At 43.9% G+C, this 22,402-nt stretch overlaps 1 protein-coding gene across 1 annotated transcript in view; it reads right to left on the reverse strand.

Moving 5' to 3' along the window:
• Positions 1-964: 964 nt before the first annotated feature.
• Positions 965-22,402, reverse strand: part of DNAH3 (dynein axonemal heavy chain 3) — a 329,266-nt gene continuing 307,828 nt past the window's right edge. The window contains exons 15-18 of the mRNA XM_068244819.1: positions 12,329-12,452; positions 4,293-4,446; positions 3,263-3,407; positions 965-1,136 (exon numbers count right to left, since the gene is read on the reverse strand). Coding sequence (XP_068100920.1) covers positions 1,093-1,136; positions 3,263-3,407; positions 4,293-4,446; positions 12,329-12,452 — 467 coding nt within the window. The 3' untranslated portion in view covers positions 965-1,092. The remainder of the gene's footprint in view (positions 1,137-3,262; positions 3,408-4,292; positions 4,447-12,328; positions 12,453-22,402) is intronic.

Here is a 22,402-nt window from a genome sequence, read left to right on the forward strand (position 1 = left end):
GGGGGGGGGATTTTTTTTTTTGCAGGGGGGCCCGGAGATTTCAAGGTACGCCCCTATTTGTTTAATAAAGTTAACCGTTTTGTTTTATCATCCAGTATTTTTTAATTTCCTCCCCAAGATATTCTGACACCAGCACCTCTGTGTGAAGAAAGCAGTGTGTTGTGACAACACCCAGTATTTATTTCTTTAACAGGCAATGCAAAAGCTTTTCTTCCAGGTAGGACGATTAAATATGAAATATATTTTGGCCTTTGCTCGTTTCAGGAAGCTCTGCAGCAGAAAAGCATTTCTTGAATTTTTCCATCATTTAAAAATATATCAAATGACATAATATGACACTAATTGGTGGTATCTGTTGACTCATCAACCTGGAGGAAAAGTTGTTGTTTTTCAGCCGATTACACAACACCTCTTCAGCATCAAGGGGAAATGTCATAAATACGCCGGCTTATAACGCTGTTTGAGAGCGGAACCTTTTAAATTTCTCATGCAGCATTTTCCCCAGCATTTACTGACTGTAATTTTATGCTGGCATTTTTAGATTCACACAATTTTTTTTCTTTTCTCGGTAAAATGGTCTGCTACTAAATAACTTGCCTCCTAAGCCTTTTCACTCACTTTTTTCTTACAAAGGATTTACTCTGCTTGTTTGAAGATTGAAATCATCATTTAAAACACACGGCACCTTTGCTTGTCAAATGGCTGTGATGTGTGGTTAAGTGCCCTTTCAGTTTTGCTGGATTCATTGCAGTGTGGCAAGTTGCTTTTACAGTGTGCACTATGGAACAGGACAGGTTGGATCACCCAATCCAAGTATATCCTAATGATACGTAGCTGTCATCGGAAGCCTTATCAGTGTTTTCTGTACTAGGCCCAGGCTGACAATCCTCTTGCTCTATCTCTCGCCTCCTCTTCACAAAACACCACACTGGTCCTTAATGCATCCTTATAAACAACATGGGTCGTTGTAATGACTACATTTATTTTGTGAGGTAATAATTGCTACATTTCCTGCGTGGACACCAATTGCTGCTTTTCTTTGTGGGGTAAAGATTTCTGCATTGCTTGAGTTGTGAGGATTGTTGGACTCTATCATGAAGTTAACAGCAGTCTGTCAGTCATGTAGAGAGGTGGCCCTGTAAATGATGAACTATTTTAAACATAAAGTACATGGAATAATTTCATGGTTGCAAGACTGAAATTGAAGTAATTTTAAAGAAACATTTCCAGATGGCTTTTGTATAAATTATAGATATTATATAGTTATTTTGTTGGGTGATTATTTCCTTTTAGTTCCATTTACTCACATTTGGAGGCTAATGCACCCCCAAATTGTGTGTTTTTTTATGGATCATTTATTGGTACACCAATGTATATTTGATGTTGTTACAGCTGATACAAATCCTAAAATAAATCTGCACTGCTTCTACATCATGATTCATGGAAGCAGACATATTGTTAACATCCTGTGCTTTCAAATGAGCCTATCTGCTTATCTGCCATCTTTGCTGTGGCAGTCATGTGACACAGAAGAGAGATCAAATTACAACTTGTGATTAGACACACATGAGGTGGAATTCAACAGGCTAAACTCTCTAAATACATACAGGATACATTTCTCTATGTTTTCCTTCTGTCCTGTGCAAGAGTTCAGGTCCACTTTAACCACTTGCAGACCGCGCACTCATACCGCGCGTCGGCAAAGTGGCAGCTGCAGGACCAGCGACGCAGTTCTGCATCACCGGCTGCAAGCTAATGAATCAGGAAGCAGCCGCTCACGCGAGCGGCTGCTTCCTGTCAATTCACGGCGGGGGGCTCCGTGAATAGCCTGCGGGCCGCCGATCGCGGCTCGCAGGCTAAATGTAAACACAAGCGGAAATAATCCGCTTTGTTTACATTTGTACAACGCTGCTAACAGTAGCAGCGTTGTACCAGATCAGCGATCCCCGGCCAATCAGCGGCCGGGGATCGCTGTCACATGGCAGGCAGAAGCCTGTTAGAGGCTGCACAGGACAGATCCGTTCCTGTGCAGCCTCTGATCTCCGGGGAAGGGAGGTAGGAGAGGGAGGGGGGGGGAATGTCGCCGCGGAGGGGGGCTTTGAGGTGCCCCCCCGCAAACCTCAAGCAGGCAGGAGCGATCAGACCCCCCCTGCACATCATCCCCATAGGGGGGAAAAAAGGTGGGCGATCTGGTCGCTCTGCCTGCTACCTGATCTGTGCTGGGGGCTGCAGAGCCCACCCAGCACAGATCACAGAATACAGGGCTGGTCCTTAACGGGGGGTAAAGCATGGGTCCTCAAGTGGTTAAAGTCCCAGGTTCCATCTACTGTGTTTTCAGCATCTACAGATCAAAGCAAACCTCAATCACAATTTCCTCCACTTAAGTGCATCTCTGCAATTGCATGAATATGTAAATAACATAATTGTTATTTCTCAGTGTGATCTCGCGTTGCTGAGATCCTAGTATCAGTATTTCACTTTGTAACTTACATAGTGTAACTGCATACACTAAAGGGTTTTGTTTGCCTTTTAGCTCCCCTAACAAAAACTTGTTTACACTAAACAGTCAGATCAAGGGTGCTCAGCCAGGCAGTGCTGTCATTGTTTCACAGGCGCAGAGAGAGAGAGAGAGAGAGAGAGAGAGAGAGAGAGAGAGAGAGAGAGAGAGAGAGAGAGAGAGACGATACCAAAGAAGTGAAACCCCTTGTTATGTGTTCCAGATTTTTAACAAAGAAGTATATGTGAAAGTGTCTTTGTGAGGGAAGCAATTGCTGATTTTTTGACAGGGGGATAGTAACCTCTGGTCATTATTGTATTTATTCTGTTTATATATTGATTCATCATAGGTTCAGTTTTCTTCCCAATTTAATACAAGTTTCCTTTAAATCTGAGATCCTGGAATACAAGATTTAATTAAAGGTTAACTAAACATGTAAAATATGCATTCCTTTCAAAATCACAGTATAGGAACGGCTAATTACAATCTATCTCTTGGTACATAACCGAGTTTATCAGCATGTTGAATGAGTCTGGAAAAATACACCAGCAGAATTAATGAAAAGTGACACGAGGCAATATGTAATGTCCTGCAGTACACACCTGTACTGAGAGCTATACAACCTACAGAAAACCTAGAGAATCAATACTACATATTGGTACTGTGGATGGAGTGACATTTTACTCCTAATTGGACATATAGTACCGTAACCCACACAATGGAGTACAGGATGTTCAATTAGTTGCAATGAAGCTATGGACTCACCATTCATCCATTCCTCTGATTTACAGTGGAAATTATAGGCAGTTACCCAGAGTTGTTCAAAAGGAATCTTATTTGTCATTGTCGCTTGCAACAAAGGGAATTGACTTTTCTCCCATTCCAGTAACTCCTCTTCTTTATTAATAGCCTACACAAACACAGCATCATGAGTTTTCTTGACAAAGTTAATAAGTGCAAAATACAAAGTGACTCTGAACACAAAACACTACTACTGTGCAGACAAGGGTGCTTTGCAAGGGAATAGGGAGGATTTCAGACCCCGCTTGCAGAACACCCCTATGTCAAGTAAGAGCTGAACTGGTACTGTTCAACTGTCTGGCTAGTCAGTCTGGAGGATACCAGTTTGCCTGGGGGATCTGGGGTTAAAAAAGTTTAGGTGGGGCATGCTGTTAATTTTGTATTTTGAATAACATAAACACAATCTTAAATACTATATAAAAGAATACATAGGTTAGTGAAACAGTAGGCAAGAAGTGATGTGTGGTGCTGAAGAAAGCACATAAACAGCAACAGCAATATGACTAAGAACAGCATCCTAATGGTTAGGCCAATGTGATGGTAAACAAAGTGAATTTGGATTTTCTTAGGCATAACAACTGTTGGATCTGTGATTGCATCTGTCAGCAAAGTTTCTGCAATGCAGGAAAATTGTGCACTCCCCTGAAGAAAGGTTGTTTGGAACTGAAATTGTTCCAGGTGCAATAAGTGGCTCTCCGCAAAGATAAAAGGTCCATTACACTATCTGCAGATCATCATCTGCTGATAATCATGCGGTATTGCTAAGGACAAGCCAGTAACAAATAGACTTTGTGAACAGACACATAGGATGTCATGGATTTGCTCTACATGTCTGTTGGTCCACTGCCATCCGAACTGGAAAATGATCTTACCTATTGTAAGCCAAGCCTTGCTCATGCTGATATGGAAATGAAATTTTACATAACGTTTTGGGAACCCAGAAAAATAAGACAATAAGATGAGTTATTGCTTATAATCCCATCAATACACCAACCTCAAATTCTGCAAGAGCCATACTCAGGTTCCGATCCAACTCATTCAGTTTCTCCACATTGCTTTTCATTTCATCCACAGTCATTGTCTCTCGTTTCTTAAATGCCTCTATTTCTGTATTGTAGCCATTTAGCAACTTTTCATAGTCCGAACGTCTAAAAAGCAAATATTGACGTATAATGGCATCAGTTAACAGTTTTCTCATTAACACTTCCATGAAAAATAATGCATTTTAAACTCTACACATACTCTGCACAGCTCTGTATGGTCACCTAGGCTATAGGGTGACCTTCTGTCCAACCATACGGTCCTCATTTTAAGTTCATCCAATTGTGGTTATTGCAATTTAATTTATTATACATCACAATCATATATGTATGCTTAGAATTGTGAGGCCTGTACATTTATCTGCTTAGCAATTAATCATGCAGCTGTCTCATAAGTGGTTTTATATAATGGTGAAGGTTCAGAATAAATCAATAATGCCTTGAGCAATTTGACACTAACCACCCTTAGCTGGAAAATACAGCAATTAAAAGCTAAGGAAATTAATGGTTCTGCTATAAGTAGTCTTAAAGTTTTTATGAGTAGTTTTGATTTGATGCTCTGTGTTTATGGAATGCTAAATCTATAACCCATTAATGGCACTACTTCATCTGGTAATGAGAAAGAAAGGTGTTTAAGTGGGTAACTATGCATTTCTTTCCTGGTAACAGCCTCAGAGTCCTCATCATTTATTAAATAAAACCTCTTCCTCCCCTCCCCCATATAAACACAGACACCCCCTAAGTTTCTGAAGTTGATCTAGGACTGTTTCTGGAGCAGACCTCTACATTTTCATAGCAGTGTAGCTGCAGCACTAGGGATTGTGGGATGTGCTGCAAGGCCATTTGGACAGTAGGAAAGTGGCTGTGGTGGGATATAGGACTAGCCTGCCTGTCAACCTTAGTCCTGCTGTTCCCTGTAGGAGCGAAAAGAGGCTTGGGCAACTGGACACCATCAATTAAGCCAGATGACAAACCAATGTGGAAAAGAGCATTTTGGTTCATTGGGGAGTTTGACATCAACTCACAAACTGAGGATCCCTAAGTACAAAGAGTACAAAGGGTGTTATAGGGGTGGAGAATATTTACTGTTAAAAAGGGGGGGGGGGTGTAAACTTTACAATGAGGCGAGGCCTTTACAACTCTTTAAACATCATAGGTTCTACCTAAAACACTTTAATTTTGCATAATCCCGACCTTACTATGGGCTCGGTGGGAGACCTGACCTGGCTGGCCTCAAGTGTAATAAATGGGCTGACCTCTTTCAAAATGGCAAGTAGCTAAGCTCCCCCTCCCCTCCTTGGTTAGCCAGCACAGCTTTAAACCTCACCAAGCCATTCAGCTTTACCAAATTTAACATTACTGGTCTTTCCTGGGTAACCCCCCTCTCCCCACACACACACACCTCCCCCATCTCAACATCAACCCACTTTGAAAAGTGGTGCTTGAAGTCCTCATTCAATGGAGAAATTATTTATTACCTAAACAGCCTCATAGCATCCCCCTGGAGCACAATATGTCTCCAATCCTAGCTAAATGACAGGGAGAATTGGGTTTACACATTTCTGCAGCCAAATGGGGTCACTGTTTTGACACCCTTATGAAGAACATCTACTATTACTCCCTTTTTGAAACCAATATCAAAATCCTCAATCGAGCTTCTTTCCTGACCCTTGTCAAAGTATCCAAAATGTGCCCCACAGTCCAGACCAGAGTTACAGGGGGTGTATGATAGGGGTTCCTTTTACCGTATGTGGTGGGTTTGCCCGGTGGTCTCCCAGTTCTGGGTTCAACTTGGCAATTTGATCTCCATGGTTATTGGCTAAACACTTCCTATGGACCCTCCAAACCCTGCCCCTAGGGAATAAGCCTAATTCTACGTGTCATCCCACTCGTTGTTTAGTCCAACACATGGTTAATGCTGCCCGCTCTTATTTAGCCTCTAAATGGAACTCTCCTTATTTATCTATTTAGCGTCCTGCGGAGGCTCAGTGAAGATTTCTTGTAGTACATGAGTGAGGAAGCGAGCGGGCAGGGTCATGCAGGTGCAGTGGATGTCGGCTTCTAAGTCGGCAAAAGAGAAAGTGCACAAAATTACCTCAGCGCAAAAAGCAATCAGTTATCTCCCAGGCAGAGCCTGCCCATGGACAGTGGTGATAGATCCAGCAATACGTTACCTTATCCTGCAGCTCTATTTGGATGGTCAGTGCTCAAACCGCTCTTCTGTGGTGTCAAAAAACTTTCTTTAAACTTACTGTAATCCCGACATCCCAGGGTAAGAACAGCGGCAGACCTCCGCTTAGCGGTAAGCAGGCTTGGAAAGGCTCGGACAGGCCCGACGGGAGCTCGGCTTTCTGCCTGGTAGGCCTCTTGCCCCCGGGGGCCCCAGTGCTGAGAAGGAGGGGGGCACAGCGCAGGAAAAGGGGGCAGTGAAGACAGAGCGGCGGGGAGGGGGGGGAAGCCTCCCCCCTCACCTAGGGCCCCCCCTTCCACGCTCCCCCCTCCAGAATTGCATCCAGCCAGCGGCAGCAGCGGGGGAATAGCTAACCGAGAGTCAGATCGATAGCTCTGCGTGCCACTGGTCTGGTCTTCTGCACTGACATTGTCCAATCACGCTCTCACTGTACTTCCTGTGAGAGCGTGATTGGACAGTGCAGTGCAGGAGACCAGACCAGCAGTGGCACACAGAGCTATCTGACTCTCAGTAAGTGATTCCCGCTCGCTGTCTCTACTGGCTGCAAATTTGGAAGGAAGAGCATGGAAGGGGGGACTCCAGGTGAGTGGGGGAAGGGGGAGGCTTTTCCCCTGCTGCTCTGTCCCCCCTGCCCCCTCTTCCAGGTTGGGGGTACTTAGACATGCTTACCTAACTGGGGACACTTATAGACCTGCCCACCCAAACTGGGGGGATGCTCCAGGTGTATGTAGGTCAGGGGTCTCTGATCTTACTAAGCAAATTTGAGTTCCAATAATTAGTTCTAAAAGTTTTGGAATCAATAAAATGACAGTGCCCAAATTTATGCACCTACCTAATTTTATTCAAACAATTATGCGCACTTTCTGTAAATCCAATAAACTTCATTTCACTTCTCAAATATCACTGTGTGTGTCTCCTATATGATATATTTAACTGACATTCTTTTCGTAACAACCAATGATTTATACAGGAAAATCATGATGATTAACAAGGTTGCCCAAACTTTCGCATCCCACTGTATATAGTGCAAAATTTCTAGAGTACATGCGTATGTGAGACAAAATGGGGGGGGAGGGGGGCCCAGGCTAAAGCTTTCCTGGTGGGCCCTTAGTGTCCCAGCCTGACTCAGCTCCCCAAGTGCTCCGATCACGTGACTTCCCGATTTCCGGTCTCGCCTGCTATGCATTCCAGCGTGGTTGCATGCTCAACGCTAGGAACAAGCGGCTGCAGCCTCCTGATAAGAAAAGTAGTACAATAGCGCAGACTGCTGGAAAGAAGGGACCACACACGGGGGTTCACACTTACAAGGAAGCTTCTTTGTTTATTGCACATCAAAGAACGTAGCCTCCACTTCCCGACTCGAGTTTCAGCCAATGCCTTCGTCAGGAGGTGGGGCTACACAATCACAAGGGAAATAAATACATAAAACTCCTCCCCATTAACTTTCAGGTCCAAATGGGGAATCAAAGAAGGAGTAGGCATAATTTCTCAGCTGCATAAATTAAGCAATCATAAAAAGGTGCTCGAAACATATCTATAACATTGGACATCCAGACAAAAAGGCACATAGGCCTTGATTCACTAAACGGCGCTAAGCCGGTTAGTGTGCCTTATCACTTAGTGGGCACAAACTACAGCGCTAACCTTATCTGAGGTTAGTGTGCCTTATCTGAGGTTAGTGTGCCTTATCTGAGGTTACTGTCCCTTAAGTAGCTTTGTGCCCACTAAAAGATGCACAAAAGATGCACAAAGCTACATCACGCACTGCACCGCGCACAGCGTAATGCACCGATCTTTGCCCGCGGTGCGACGATAACGTCGCACCTGCTGTACTGTACATGATGCGACCTTAAGGTTGCATAGGATGCGACCTAAACGGCACATCATATACAGTATAGCGGGTGCGACGGTATCGCACCGCGCGCAAAGATCGGCGCATTATGCTGCACGCTGTGTGCAGTGCAGTGCGTGATGTAGCTTTGTGCATCTTTTAGTGTGCACAAAGCTACTTAAGGGGCACTAAGTTCAGATAAGGCACACTAACTTCAGATAAGGCACACTAACCTCAGATAAGGCACACTAATCTCAGATAAGGCACACTAACTTCAGATAAGGCACACTAACTTCAGATAAGGCACACTAACTTCAGATAAGGCACACTAACCTCAGATAAGGCACACTAACCGGCTTAGCGCCGGTTATTGAATCAAGGCTATAGTGTGCCTGATCATTTCTCTAAATTCTATAATTAGGATCCCACTGGTATTAGATGCTATGGCATTGACGAAATTAAACCACATTGGAGAGGAGGCAGTGTTATCAAAGCTTTATCTCAATTGGACACTCGCTGGATATTCCAGTTACAGACATTATCCCTAAGTGGACTCAATGCCAATATTGATCTAAATTTCTTCATTAGAGATGAATAATTTTGTATGCAACTTTGGCTTTTTTATATAACCTGATCTATAATCTTGCATAATTAGCACTATTTTACTAGTTGGTGTCAGTGCTAATATTTTTATAGCTGTTTTAATCATGTATACTTATGCTAATTGTTGCATTTGATATTATTGTCACATTTTATGATTGCTTAATTTATGCAGATGAGAAATTTTGCCTCCTCCTTTTTGATTCCCCATTTGGACCTGAGAGTTAATGGGGAGGAGTTTTAAGTATTTATTTCCCTTGTGATTGTGTAGCTCCACCCCCTGATGAAGGCATTGGCTGAAACTCGAGTCGGGAAGTGGAGGCTACGTTCTTTGATGTGCAATAAACAAAGAAGCTTCCTTGTAAGTGTGAACCCCCGTGTGTGGTCCCTTCTTTCCAGCAGTCTGCGCTATTGTACTATTTTTCTTATCAGGAGGCTGCAGCCGCTCGTTCCTAGTGTTGAGCATGAAACCACGCTGGAACATATATCAGGCAAAACCAGAAGTCGGGAAGTCACGTGATCGGAGCACTTGGGAAGCTGAGTAAGGCTGCCTCACCGCCAAGCTGGAGGTCTGCCGCTGTTCTTACCCTGGGATGTCAGGATTACAGCAAGTTTAAAGAAAGTTTTTTGTCACCACAGAAGTGCGGTTTGAGCACTGACCACTGACTTCCCTTTGTGCTTGGAGTCACCCCCATCTTGTAGCTGCACTCATCCAGCTTGGTTTCCGCTACTCTTATTTGATTTTGTTTTGAAAAGAGAAAGTGAGCCGTGGCAGGGGACCGGAGGCACGTTCCAGGAGAGGACGGCTGAAGGGGGCTGGAAGAAGCCCCAGGTACGTGAAACTTTATTTTTAAGGTATCTTCAGGTCCGCTTTAAGCCTCCTGCATGGGGTCAGATATTGCACTACTTGTCTTTTTCATCTTGCAAAAGAAATAAAAACTTTTACAACTAATATGGAAGGGGAGGGGGCAGGGCAGAATAGAATAAAAATCCAGGAATTATGCTGTATTTGGTTTCCAGGAGGTGGTAGAATTTGTTCTATAGTCAGACACTTCAGCATACTAGTGTCAGCCCCAAGGAAAGGAGACCCACATTATAGTGGTGAAGTGTACCTTTTATGTGGCACACAAATCTGGATGGACAGAAGGAAGGGGTAGGGGAAGAGATTGGTGGGGACTGAAAGTTACCCTGACATGATACACTGTAAAGAGAACCAGAGGCAGTGGGGGGGGGGGGGGGGCAGATGGGACACAGAGGCATGCTCCCTGCCTCTTAACATGCCTCTGTATCCCCCCACCGGCGCTCTCTGCCCCCCTCCTCCCCCCCACGCTACAACCAATATTTGTCGCTATCTCGGAGAGTAATGGGAGAAGAGGGATTCCCTGCTCAAAGCCCACTAGGGCGCTCCTGCAGGCTTTCCAGAGCTGCCATTGGGCAGCTCTCTCTCTCTGGCCGCACCCCCTGCTACTCCCCCGCCTCCCTGCACACTGTTATGAAAGTAAAAGTGGAGCAGTGCAGGAAAATGGAGCGACGGAGAGTAGCGGCTACCTGAACCGCCGAGCCCCCCGGATCAGGTAGCCTAGGTTTTTTTTTTTTAATTACATGAGCCCACTTCAGGCTCTCTTTAACGTGAATGAATAATCAAGTAGAGACGTAGAGTGTTGAAACATGCAGCTGGAATCTAATTTTAAACTGAAATGTATGCCATTTTCTTTAGATTCTTGCCAAGTAATCTCTACAAAAGCAAAAAAGTCTAAACATGTGAATGATGCTGCGGTTATGTTACAGCAAACACAATAATACCAGCCTTTAGATTGCCTGCCCTACAGGAACATTTCAGTGTTGCCACAATTGAAGAGTTCTGACTCACACTGGGAATCCCAAAAATAACAGTTAACAAGCTTGATACGTAAGAAATAGGGGAAAATACTGCAGTATCTGACTTGTCCTTACAGCTTGCTCTCCATTCCCTGAACCCATAGAGAGTTAGAAGTTTAAAGCAGATCTCACTTTGAAAGTCAAAGGTCCTGTCCATTATTCAACATTAAAACTTAACTCCAGGCAAAGATCTAAGTATATTATCTAGTATATTATCTAGTGGTTGTATTAGCCAAGTGCCAAAATCTAACCTTCTGTGTCAAATGAAGCTTCTGCAGGCAAAAATTCAGTTTAAAAAATGTACTAATGTGAATGTGAGCAGCCCGGCTGCATAGCAGATCCTGTAGGAGGTGTTGTTGCATGTTGTTTCAGGGCCGGATTTCTGGAAAGGCCACAAAGGCCCAGGCCTTGGGCGGCTGCAGCTCAAGAGAGCACCTTGATGTGAAAGAGGGGTTGCTGCATGTGAAAGTAAAGGCTTCAAATGGGGAGCAGCACATGAAAAGGGAAGCTGGTGCCCAAGGGAGCTGTACATGAAAGAAAGGGGCTGCAGCTGAATTAATGTTACACATGAAATGTGGGTTACATGTGGAATGGGAGGGGCATTGCTGCAAATGGAAAGGGAGCCCAATATAGTTGGCCTAGGAGCGGAAAAACTATAAATCTAGTATTGATCATCTTGTTCAGATTGCAAGGAGGGCCAGATACTGACAGAGCACTCTGCAAAAACATAATCTAACATGCATTGAAGCATTTGATCATATTTGCAGTGTATATTAATTGACAAGCATAAGATAATAGTCCCAACATAGTCCCCCCTCCTAGCAGCTTCATTGCCACAAGCAGGGACAGCCTTCAGCATGCACCTTCTGTGCACGTGTACAGGGACACCATTCCCGAGAGGAGGGGGGACCACCACATGCACTCATCGAAGGATGACCTGGTCACTATGGCTGCACAAGTGCAAGATGTCATTGAAGTCACAATGACACTACGTCTCTGTGCTGTGCCAGCACCTGCGTGTGTCACCAGTAAAGGCACTGTTTGCAGCCTAGTCGCCAGGAGGATCTCCCCATCAGCTCTGCCACTGGCAGTGTGGAGGAAGGACGCCACATGCTGAGACAGTGGGGATGGAGGCAAAATGGAGTGGCAGATTTCAGCAAAAGTTAAGCATTTGTGCCATGAGCATCAATGCCTGAGTGCAACCAGGTGCTGGGACGACGTACTCGTCTTCCCTCGGCTGGCCGGGCACAGGCTACAGAGGGTGACGGCTGTGAAGGAGATTGGGGCATAGGAAATGAAGTAAGATGGTGGATCCAGCAGGCTTCACAGAGCAATTTTACTTTGTCCTGGACGCATTTAAAGTTGTACAGTCTTATATGTGGCTAGGGTTGCACTTTAATGATGAGGACTGTAATTTTTTTTGTTGAAAAAGTTTTCTGCTATGCAATTTTATAAGATTCAGAACTGCATTTACCAGTACATAATCTCACCTTTTCCGCAGCTCATCTTCAGCATGATCTCTTCTGGCCATTAAACGATTGTTATTAACTTGGAACACTGTTTCTATCTGTTCCGGCCAATGAAACACAGCACTATTCAATTTTAAATCATCATCTATAAACAAAAATGAATATACAAGGACTATTATAATAAGCAGGATAACAGTTATTAAGTGGTCGACTTTCATATTTTAACATTATAAACAATCCCACAGAAAATTAAGAGTAAGTAATAAAAAAAAGCAATTAAGATAGACTTAAATAGATGGAAGTTTGCTATTTAAAAACTGCAGGATATTGTAAGCAGGGTTTATAGCAACTAAGCAAGGACAACACCATGAAGCCAGCATCCAGAGTGGCGATTCAGGAAAAGAGACATTTTCACTCCTGCCTGTGTTGACTTCAAATATCAATCAGGTTAAAGCACACATGTCCTCCGTTTACTAGAGCAAATCCTACCATATAATTATTTTTTATTTATATAGTGCTGACTTTTCCCATAGTGCTTTTCAGTGTACGCCATACAATTAATGTGATAATAGTAGCTGCATAGTGTAATGGTTAAGGGCTCTATCTCTGACATAGGAGACCTTGGTTCAAATTCTGGCTCTTCCTATGCAGTAAGCCCGTACCTATTCAGAAGGAGTTCTTGAGCAAGACTCCCTAATACTGCTACTGCCTACTGAGTGCGCTCTAGTGACTGCCTCACAAGTTCTTTGAGTCCGCCAGGAGAAAAGCACTATACAAATATGGGAATTATTATAATAGGGATGAGCAGGCAAAATTCATGATGTCAGATTTACAGTGAAGCTGACCAATTCACTTAAAGGGATACTGTAGGGGGGTCGGGGGAAAATGAGCTGAACTTACCCGGGGCTTCTAATGGTCCCCCGCAGACATCCTGTGTTGGCGCAGCCACTCACCGATGCTCCGGCCCCGCCTCCAGTTCACTTCTGGAATTTCTGACTTTAAAGTCAGAAAACCACTGCGCCTGCACGCCCGTGTCCTCGCTCCTGCTGATATCACCAGGAGTGTACTGCGCAGACACAGACCATACTGGGCCTGCGCTGTGCGCTCTTGATGACATCAGCGGGATTGAGGACACGGCAACGCAGGCGCAGTGGTTTTCAGACTTTAAAGTCTGAAATTCCAGAAGTGAACCGGAGGCGGGGCCGGAGCATCGGTGAGTGGCTGCGCCAAGACAGGATGTCTGCGGGGGACCGTTTAAAGCCCCGGGTAAGTTCAACTCATTTTCCCCTGACCCCCCTACAGTATCCCTTTAAGAAAAATTCTTTGTGCAACTCGGGCCCAAAATTCTCCACAATACAAATGTTTTAGAGAAGTTGTCAATTTCTTTTTCTATGTCCAAAGGATTGTTTCTGTATTTAGATAGTAAAATATTGAGGAACAAAAAAAATAAAGCTGCAGAGAGTAACTACAGGTCTCTCCGTGTAAAAATAGAAACAAAAATATCAAAATATAAAAACAGTAGACAAGTTATCAGATATATGTGTATATATATATATATATATATATTTTATATATATATATATATATATATATATATATATATATATATATATATATATATATATATATATATATATATATATATATATATATATATATCGGATCAGTGAATAATGGCGCACATCACCTATGCATAAAAATGGCGCAGCATTAAAAAGATACGCTTATCGCTATTTATCGTTAGTACTGCATAATAATGGCGCACAGGGAAAAAAGAAGAAAAACGGCACACACTAACATTATTTATCAATAGTGGCACACACTAACGTTATTTATCAATAGTGCCGTTCATTTGCCAAATAGCAGACGTTATTGCCCACAGTAACGTTATTTATCAATAGCACCCTACATAAGTCAAACTGCAGACTTTATTTAACTGCAAAACGGTGAATGGATTTAATGTAACACTGTCAAGGTTAGGGTTAGGCACCACCAGGGGGGTGGTTAGGGTTAGGCACCACCAGGGGGGTGGTTAGGGTTAGGCACCACCAGGGGGTGATTAGGGTTAGGCACCACCAGGGGGGTGGTTAGGGTTAGGCACCACCAGGGGGGTCTTAGGGTTAGGCACCACCAGGGGGGGTGGTTAGAGTTAGGCACCACTAGGGGGGGTTTAGGGGTGAGGGATTAGAGTTGGGCCGAACCTCCGATTTTAGGTTCGCGAACCGGGTTCGCGAACTTTCGCGGAAGGTTCGGTTCGCTTTAAAGTTCGCGAACCGCAATAGACTTCAATGGGGATGCGAACTTTGAAAAAAAAAATTTATGCTGGCCATAAAAGTGATGGAAAAGATGTTTCAAGGGGTCTAACACCTGGAGGGGGGCATGGCGGAGTGGGATACACGCCAAAAGTCCCCGGGAAAAATCTGGATTTGACGCAAAGAAGCGTTTTAAGGGCAGAAATCATATTGAATGCTAAATGACAGGCCTAAAGTGCTTTAAAACATCTTGCATGTGTATACATCAATCAGGTAGTGTAATTAAGGTACTGCTTCACACTGACACACCAAACTGTTCACTGAACAGAACAGGTATACAGTGGCGGGTTCACTGAACAGAACAGGTATACAGTGGCGGGTTCACTGAACAGAACAGGTATACAGTGGCGGGTTCACTGAACAGAACAGGTATGCAGTGGCGGGTTCACTGAACAGAACAGGTATGCAGTGGCGGGTTCACTGAACAGAACAGGTATGCAGTGGCGGGTTCACTGAACAGAACAGGTATGCAGTGGCGGGTTCACTGAACAGAACAGGTATACAGTGGCGGGTTCACTGAACAGAACAGGTATGCAGTGGCGGGTTCACTGAACAGAACAGGTATACAGTGGCGGGTTCACTGAACAGAACAGGTATGCAGTGGCGGGTTCACTGAACAGAACAGGTATACAGTGGCGGGTTCACTGAACAGAACAGGTATGCAGTGGCGGGTTCACTGAACAGAACAGGTATACAGTGGCGGGTTCACTGAACAGAACAGGTATGCAGTGGCGGGTTCACTGAACAGTACAGGTATGCAGTGGTGGGTTCACTGAACAGGTATGCAGTGGTGGGTTCACAGTACAGGTATGCAGTGGTGGGTTCACAGAACAGGTATGCAGTGGTGGGTTCACAGAACAGGTATGCAGTGGTGGGTTCACTGAACAGGTATGCAGTGGTGGGTTCACAGAACAGGTATGCAGTGGTGGGTTCACAGAACAGGTATGCAGTGGTGGGTTCACAGAACAGGTATGCAGTGGTGGGTTCACAGTACAGGTATGCAGTGGTGGGTTCACAGTACAGGTATGCAGTGGTGGGTTCACAGAACAGGTATGCAGCCAGGGACAAGCTAAGCCTAACTAATCTTTCCCTATGAGAGAGAGTGTGCAGCAGCTCGCCCTACTCTCACTAATGCAGGCACACGAGTGACCGTAATGGTCGCCGCTGCCTGCCTTTTAGTAGGGGGGGGGGGGGAGTGGCTCCAGGGGCTAGTGTAGCCTAATTGGCTACACTGGGCCTGCTGACTGTGATGTAGAGGGTCAAAGTTGACCCTCATGGTGCATTATGGGGCGAACCGAACTTCCGCAAAAGTTCGCCTGCGGGACGCGAACGCGAACCACGGAAGTTCGCATGGAACCGTTCGCAGGCGAACCGTTCGGCCCAACTCTATTAGGGATAGGTACAGAGAGGGTTCTGTGTGTTAACGCTAAATAACAATAAGGCTTTAACGTTAAATAACAATAAGACTTTAACGTTAAATAGCGATAAGCGGCAAACGGATTAGCGGCAACACCGTGCACTATTTTTTGCAGGCGCCATTTTCAGATGGATCTATATATATATATACATACATGCCACAATTTGGTATGTATAGCTAACAATATTATTATTATTATTATTATTATTATTATTATTATTATTTAGTATTTATATAGCGCCGACATATTACGCAGCGCTGTACAGTGTATATATATATATATATATATATATATCTTGTCACTAACTGTCCCTCAAAGGAGCTCACAATCTAATCCCTACCATTGCCATATGTCTATATTATGTAGTGTAAGTACTGTAGTCTAGGGCCAATTTTAGGGGGAGCCAATTGACTTATCTGTATGTTTTTGGAATGTGGGAGGAAACCAGAGTGCCCGGAGGAAACCCACGCAGACACGGAGAGAACATACAAACTCTTTGCAGATAGTGCCCTGGCTGGGATTCGAACCAGGGACCCAGCGCTGCAAGGCGAGAGAGCTAACCACTACGCCACCGTGCTGCCCTACAATATAATAGCAAATGCCTAAGGCCTGTTCAGTTTACAAAGAGAAAAAAAACACATAAATCCAGGCACATTGCATCAAGTTAGGGATTTCATTAAGTTATTAGGGAGGTGCTAAAGGGGGTGTGGCGGGCAAAATGGAATCAATGGTCCAGGAACCACTGCTTCCCCTACAGCTAAGTTAAAAGCCAGGGTCTTGGTACAAAAGAATACATTCTCTTGTGTAGTCACCTACACCATACATAGGTATTCATAGGTGTCCTAACTTTGACCCTGTAACATGCATTGTGTATCAAACTAATCCCACAAGGGAGCTAACAAAATATACGTGTGTGCACCATGCACACACCATGTGCACTGGATTAAACCCTGGCCACAATGGTAAGTTACAAGAAAAAACTCCATCCAGGCACATTGCCTCACGTTAGGACATTAAAATACGTTAATAAGCAGGTGCTCATTTCTGTGAATGCATTTGTATGAACATTTGTACGAACATGTGAATGTGTGAAGGGTTAACTGGCTTTGCCAGTTTACACAAGGGGACCAAGCAATTGTTGTCTTTATAGATCCTGAGGTCATGGTCAAGATTTAAAGTGAACCTGAGGCATTTCTGGAATAAGAATACAGATTTTTACCTAAGGAGGGGGAAGACTCTGGATCATGTAGAGCCTTCCTGTTCCTCTCCTGGTTCCAGAGCCTTCGCCCCCATAAGTAGTCTCTGATCAATCAGTCAGAGCCAATGGTTGGAGACTGCTAACAGGGGTGACAGTGCTGGAACCAGTGCTGTCACCCCCTCCGAAGCCTCTTTTCTGCTGGGGGAGGCTTCAGTGGTCTTAGGGAGACTTCCAAAGCCTCCTGCGGTGGGAGATTTGAACAGGAGAGACAACGCTGGAACGAGGGGACCGTGAGAGGAATGGGAAGGCTCAATAGGACCCAGAGCCTTCCACCTTCTTATGTAAGTATATGTTTTTCTTCCAGAAATGCTTCAGGTTTACGTTAATATTCATTGAACAGTCTCAAATGAAGTGGCACAACTGTAGTGACCATGGTAGGAGCTGGACATCTGCTCCTCTCCCTTCTGCAGAGTAGCTCAGTGCAGGAATTTAATAAATACCTGCTTCAGTGCTGCTTCAGGTCTTCTTTAATCTACCTGGTGGCCACACACTCTATCCTGCATACCTCTGGCAATGAATTTGTGTTATCTGCATGTCATATGATTGGGAGCTGGAGGTATGACACGCTGCAGCACTGTAGCAGGTAAATATTACACTGCTCAACTACTCTGCTACGTGAGGAGAGGGTTTCAGCCCCCCTGAGGTGTGTGCGTGTTTTACCAGCCACACATGGGGATTTGGATCCAAGGAGGGGGCCCCATATTAATTTTGCATGGAGGTCTCAAGCTGACACTGTTTCAGCAGAAACACTCATTCTCTGAATGGGAAGGCAATGTACTGTTTTGTTTTACCACATTCAATGATGCACATTTGAAGCTCTCGAAGGCCACATAAAATGACAAGGAGGACCACATTTGGCCTCAGGCCTTGAGTTTGGCACCTGTGCTCGAAGGAGAGAAAAAGATACAGGGAGAGTTGTATTGGATTGACCGTGTCAGTTAATGTACAGGGACAGTAGTAGTGAATAGCTTTTTGGATGTTTACACACTACACAGGCAAAGGCACTCAGTCACTGCAATTGCTGACATGTTACTGTGTGGATTTTTTGGGGGGCAATTATAAATAAATGGTTAATATTGGGCACATGGATATAATTGTGCATATATAATTGAGCATCACTACTCTTAACATAAAGATTACTATTCTGCAAATGTGTTCATAATTGTGCATCACTGATGTTATCATAATGGTTGATATCGTGCACATTTTCACCCAATTCAGTGTCAGATACACATATTTTCATGAGAAAAGCTGGTTGTATATACGCCTACAGATTCGCAAAGTTTTGGCAACTGTGGTAGTTTTCTCAAAAAGTTTTTCAAAACTGTTTTCGGCAGATTCGTTACGTCCAGTGTCCACTGGCAAGACCTGTCTAACATGCGGTCTGAGTACAGATGCAGACATGCATTTTTAATGTGAATTTGTAAAAATGCCTGTGCGGTTTTTTTTTTTGCGTATGCTTTTTTTATTCTCCATAGCAACATAACATCACTGTGACTACTTCCTATCCCCTCCCTTTGTTCTGCATATGTTTTATCACAGCTAAGACGCGATAATTGCATGTGACATGCAATTATCGCGTCTTAGCAGTAGGGTGTCCAATTTTTCTTCCTAAATGGATCTGCATGAAAAAAATGCACTGGATGGAAACTGTTCCTCATACATTTCTTACGCAGATTTCCACAATGCAAATCTGCATGCAATGGAAACGGACCATTAGTCATTAAAGGGATCCAAGCAGCTCCTGGCTTCAAATAGCTGCAAGGGCTGCCATTGTTCAGAAGCTCAACCCCTGCTATTTGACAAACTAGTATTGTCCAGGCTAGGTGTGAAATTCTTCAACTGTAACTGATGTTTTCTGTTTGAAGTACAATGGGGGTTTGTTTGTGGTCAATTAAAGCTGGCCACTAATGGTCCAATTTCTAGCGAAAAATCGTTCGAGCGATCAGAAATTCTGATCGGACGAAAAATCATTCACTACACCATCAACTAACCAATCATTGCTTCCTATCTACCATGACCACCAAGAAAATCCAAATTTTCGTTCGACGAAAATTCATTCGGGTGACATTTTTTTTCACTTGTTCATAATCGATTGTGTCCACCAATGGAGATTATTTACAACCAATCCGATCAGAATTTCTGATCGCTTGAACGATTTTTCACTATTAACTGGACCGTTAGTGGCCAGCTTAAGTCTAATGAGGTGATTTCTTATCTGTGTTCCACCATCTCCTGCTCAGCGACTGCAGGTCCTTTACGGACAGACAAAGTGGCTATTTTAACCCTTAGATGTAAAAAAATGAGGTAAAGTGAAAGTTTTTTTTTAATAATAAACCACATTTTTAGAATGCATTTTTAATTTGCTATAGAGCTGCCCTGGGTGTTAAAAATGATGCTCGGTTCACTTTAATCTTAACTACACAGAGGCAGACTGATCTGGCAAATATCTGATAGATCAACAGGATTTACCAACAGAGATGACAGAAGTTAAGGTGCGTACACACGTCTGACTTTTCCAAACGAACGGTCGTTCAAACCGGTCATTTGGATGTCAAATTGGGCATGTGTACAAACGGTCGTTCAGCTGATAACGCTGGTTTTGATGGATCCGCGTGGCAGATCGGTCTAATCCAATCTTATCACTGAACGATTGTTTGTACACACGCCGGATTTGACGTCCAAATGACCGGTTGTTCAGATGTCCAAACGACCAGTCGTTTGGAAAAAGCAGGCATGTGTATGTACCTTTACTGTGACTGAACAGCAGTGATGTTTAACTGTGATAACATTATGCATGCTATTACGTGCAGAAAACATCCTATATTTATTTCTCAGCATTTATCTGGATACTTGAAATCAACACAGTGAGACCCGGTTCACACTGTGATGCAAACGCAGTGGATGAAGAAATGGTGCCGTAAGTGCATCCATGCCACATGATTTGAATTGTTTTTCTTTTTGCAAATCAGTGACGTGCCCATGATTCCGATTTACTTTGTTGTCAGCGAGCGAGAAACCGAATGCACGGCGCAGGTGAGTTGGTGTTCTGCATGTTGTGACCAGCCTAGTGGGAATGGATTTAGTCTGCAACCATAAGATTCCATTGTGTGCGATTTGTGGCGCGATTGCAAACCGGTTGCAGAAAATTGCAGTAGGCCGGGAATCTGCATTTGTGATCCGGTCTCTGTGCATTGCGTTACGAATAACAGTGTGAGCAGTGTGAACGCATCCTATTTAAGGGGCCCATACACCTAACGATTTTCCCGCCGTTATACCAAATCGCCGCGCACACCGCTGACAAAACGATCGATTTCCATCCAAAATCGATCGTTCCTGTCGATTCCCGTCCGTCCGGAAGATTTTTCTCGATCGCCGGTGGGTCGGGAGTGCGTTCGAATGCCCGACGACCGACGCAATACAGCGGGTATACATTACCTGTTCCGGCCACGCGAATCCCCTCTGCCTTCTTTCCGCGCTGGGATCCGGACCGGCTGCAGCAACACAGAGCTTCCTGTCCCTACAGGAAGTTTAAACAGTAGAGCGACCTCTACTGTTTAAACTTCCCCTGGACAGGAAGTTCAGTAGCTGCAGGAACGGTCTGGAGCCCGGAACGGAGAAGAAGACAGCGGGAACTTGCGCCGGCCGGAACAGGTAATGTATGCGGGGGGGGGGGGGGGGGGTTGGGTGCCAGCAGCGGCAGCTCCACAGATTGTGATCGGTTTCAGACTGAAATCGATTCACAATCTGTTTGCATTAAAGGTGGCCATATTCGATCAGAGAGGGATCTATCTGATCAGATTCGATCAGAGAGGGATCTATCTGTTGGTCGAATCTGATGGCAAATCGAGCAGTGTATGGCCACCTTAACACATTCTCCATCCGTTGCGTTTTCCTGCAATCTTGAAAAAAAAGTTTGTTTGTTTTTTTTTCTGCAGTGTACACGGGACCTTAGGCTTCTTTGCATATTTTACTTATTAAACCATCCACACTGCTGGTGCATTTGACTGGTCCAAAAAAAAAAATCTGCCAAGTCAATCAGGTGAAGATAAAGGTGTGTCAAAGAAGATTTTAAACAAAAGAAAAAGTGTTTAAACATGATAAATACAAATCTGTCTTCCTGCAGCTCAGTGCAGTGTACTGTTGTCAAAAGATGAACATTCATTTCCTTCCCAGTCTACCCATAATACCCCCTAAGCGGAGCTAACGGACTGGATCCTAACAGAGGTGAACGGTGTCACAGATGAACCGTGAGAAAAGATGAACGCACGGCCAATCTAGATTGCATGTCTAGAAGTAGCAGAACACTAGCAAACAGGGTTCTGTCTATTCAAGTTATATACAAGCTTCTATACAGGATGACAGTGTGTTTTCTTTAATTCTTCTTCTAAATAACCTTTTTACTTTGCTTTTTTAGAGATGCTGTACTTTTGACCTGTATGAAAAGTATATTGTTTGATTGCTAGTAACCTGACAAACATTTTCATATCTCTTTCAGGGGGCTGACATAAACAGCTATCCCGTTATTAAACGTCTCAGGAAGGGAATGTCACATACTATCCATGTCTCGTATTAAAGTGATCCATATTCCTTGAGGTTTTAGAAGTTGCTATTATTATTTGTGTGCGATGAATATTGCCTGAGATATAGACAAGTCCCATATTTGGGATTGAAATTTCCCCCCAAATGTCAAGGGGCGCCCAGCCTCGGGCCCAGGGGCAGAACCTGAGGCCGCCTCCCAGAGCAGCATCCTACAAAAGCAAAGTTCTCCATTTTGTGTACCATCACTGAAGCTAGCAGAGAACCTAATCCATTTTGCTTGGACTTTCACAGAAGTAAGACTTCTTCCAAAATACTTAAGTTTTTACTTCCTTTGTTTTTCCCTTTTATTACTACTGTCTTCACAAATATTACTTATAATAATTGTCTGTATATATATATATAGAACAACTTAAGGTCATTTTTACAGCTACATACATAATTTAAGCACTGAAAAATGAATCCTAGCCTTTCCAAAGATTTGCTACCTGAAGTATTATATTGTTTCAGTAATAAAAGATTGTTAAGCCTTTCTTCTTATGTCAGACTAGCTTATTACTGAATAAAA

This window comes from Hyperolius riggenbachi, chromosome 7, assembly GCF_040937935.1.
Source record: "Hyperolius riggenbachi isolate aHypRig1 chromosome 7, aHypRig1.pri, whole genome shotgun sequence".
NCBI lineage: Eukaryota > Metazoa > Chordata > Amphibia > Anura > Hyperoliidae > Hyperolius > Hyperolius riggenbachi.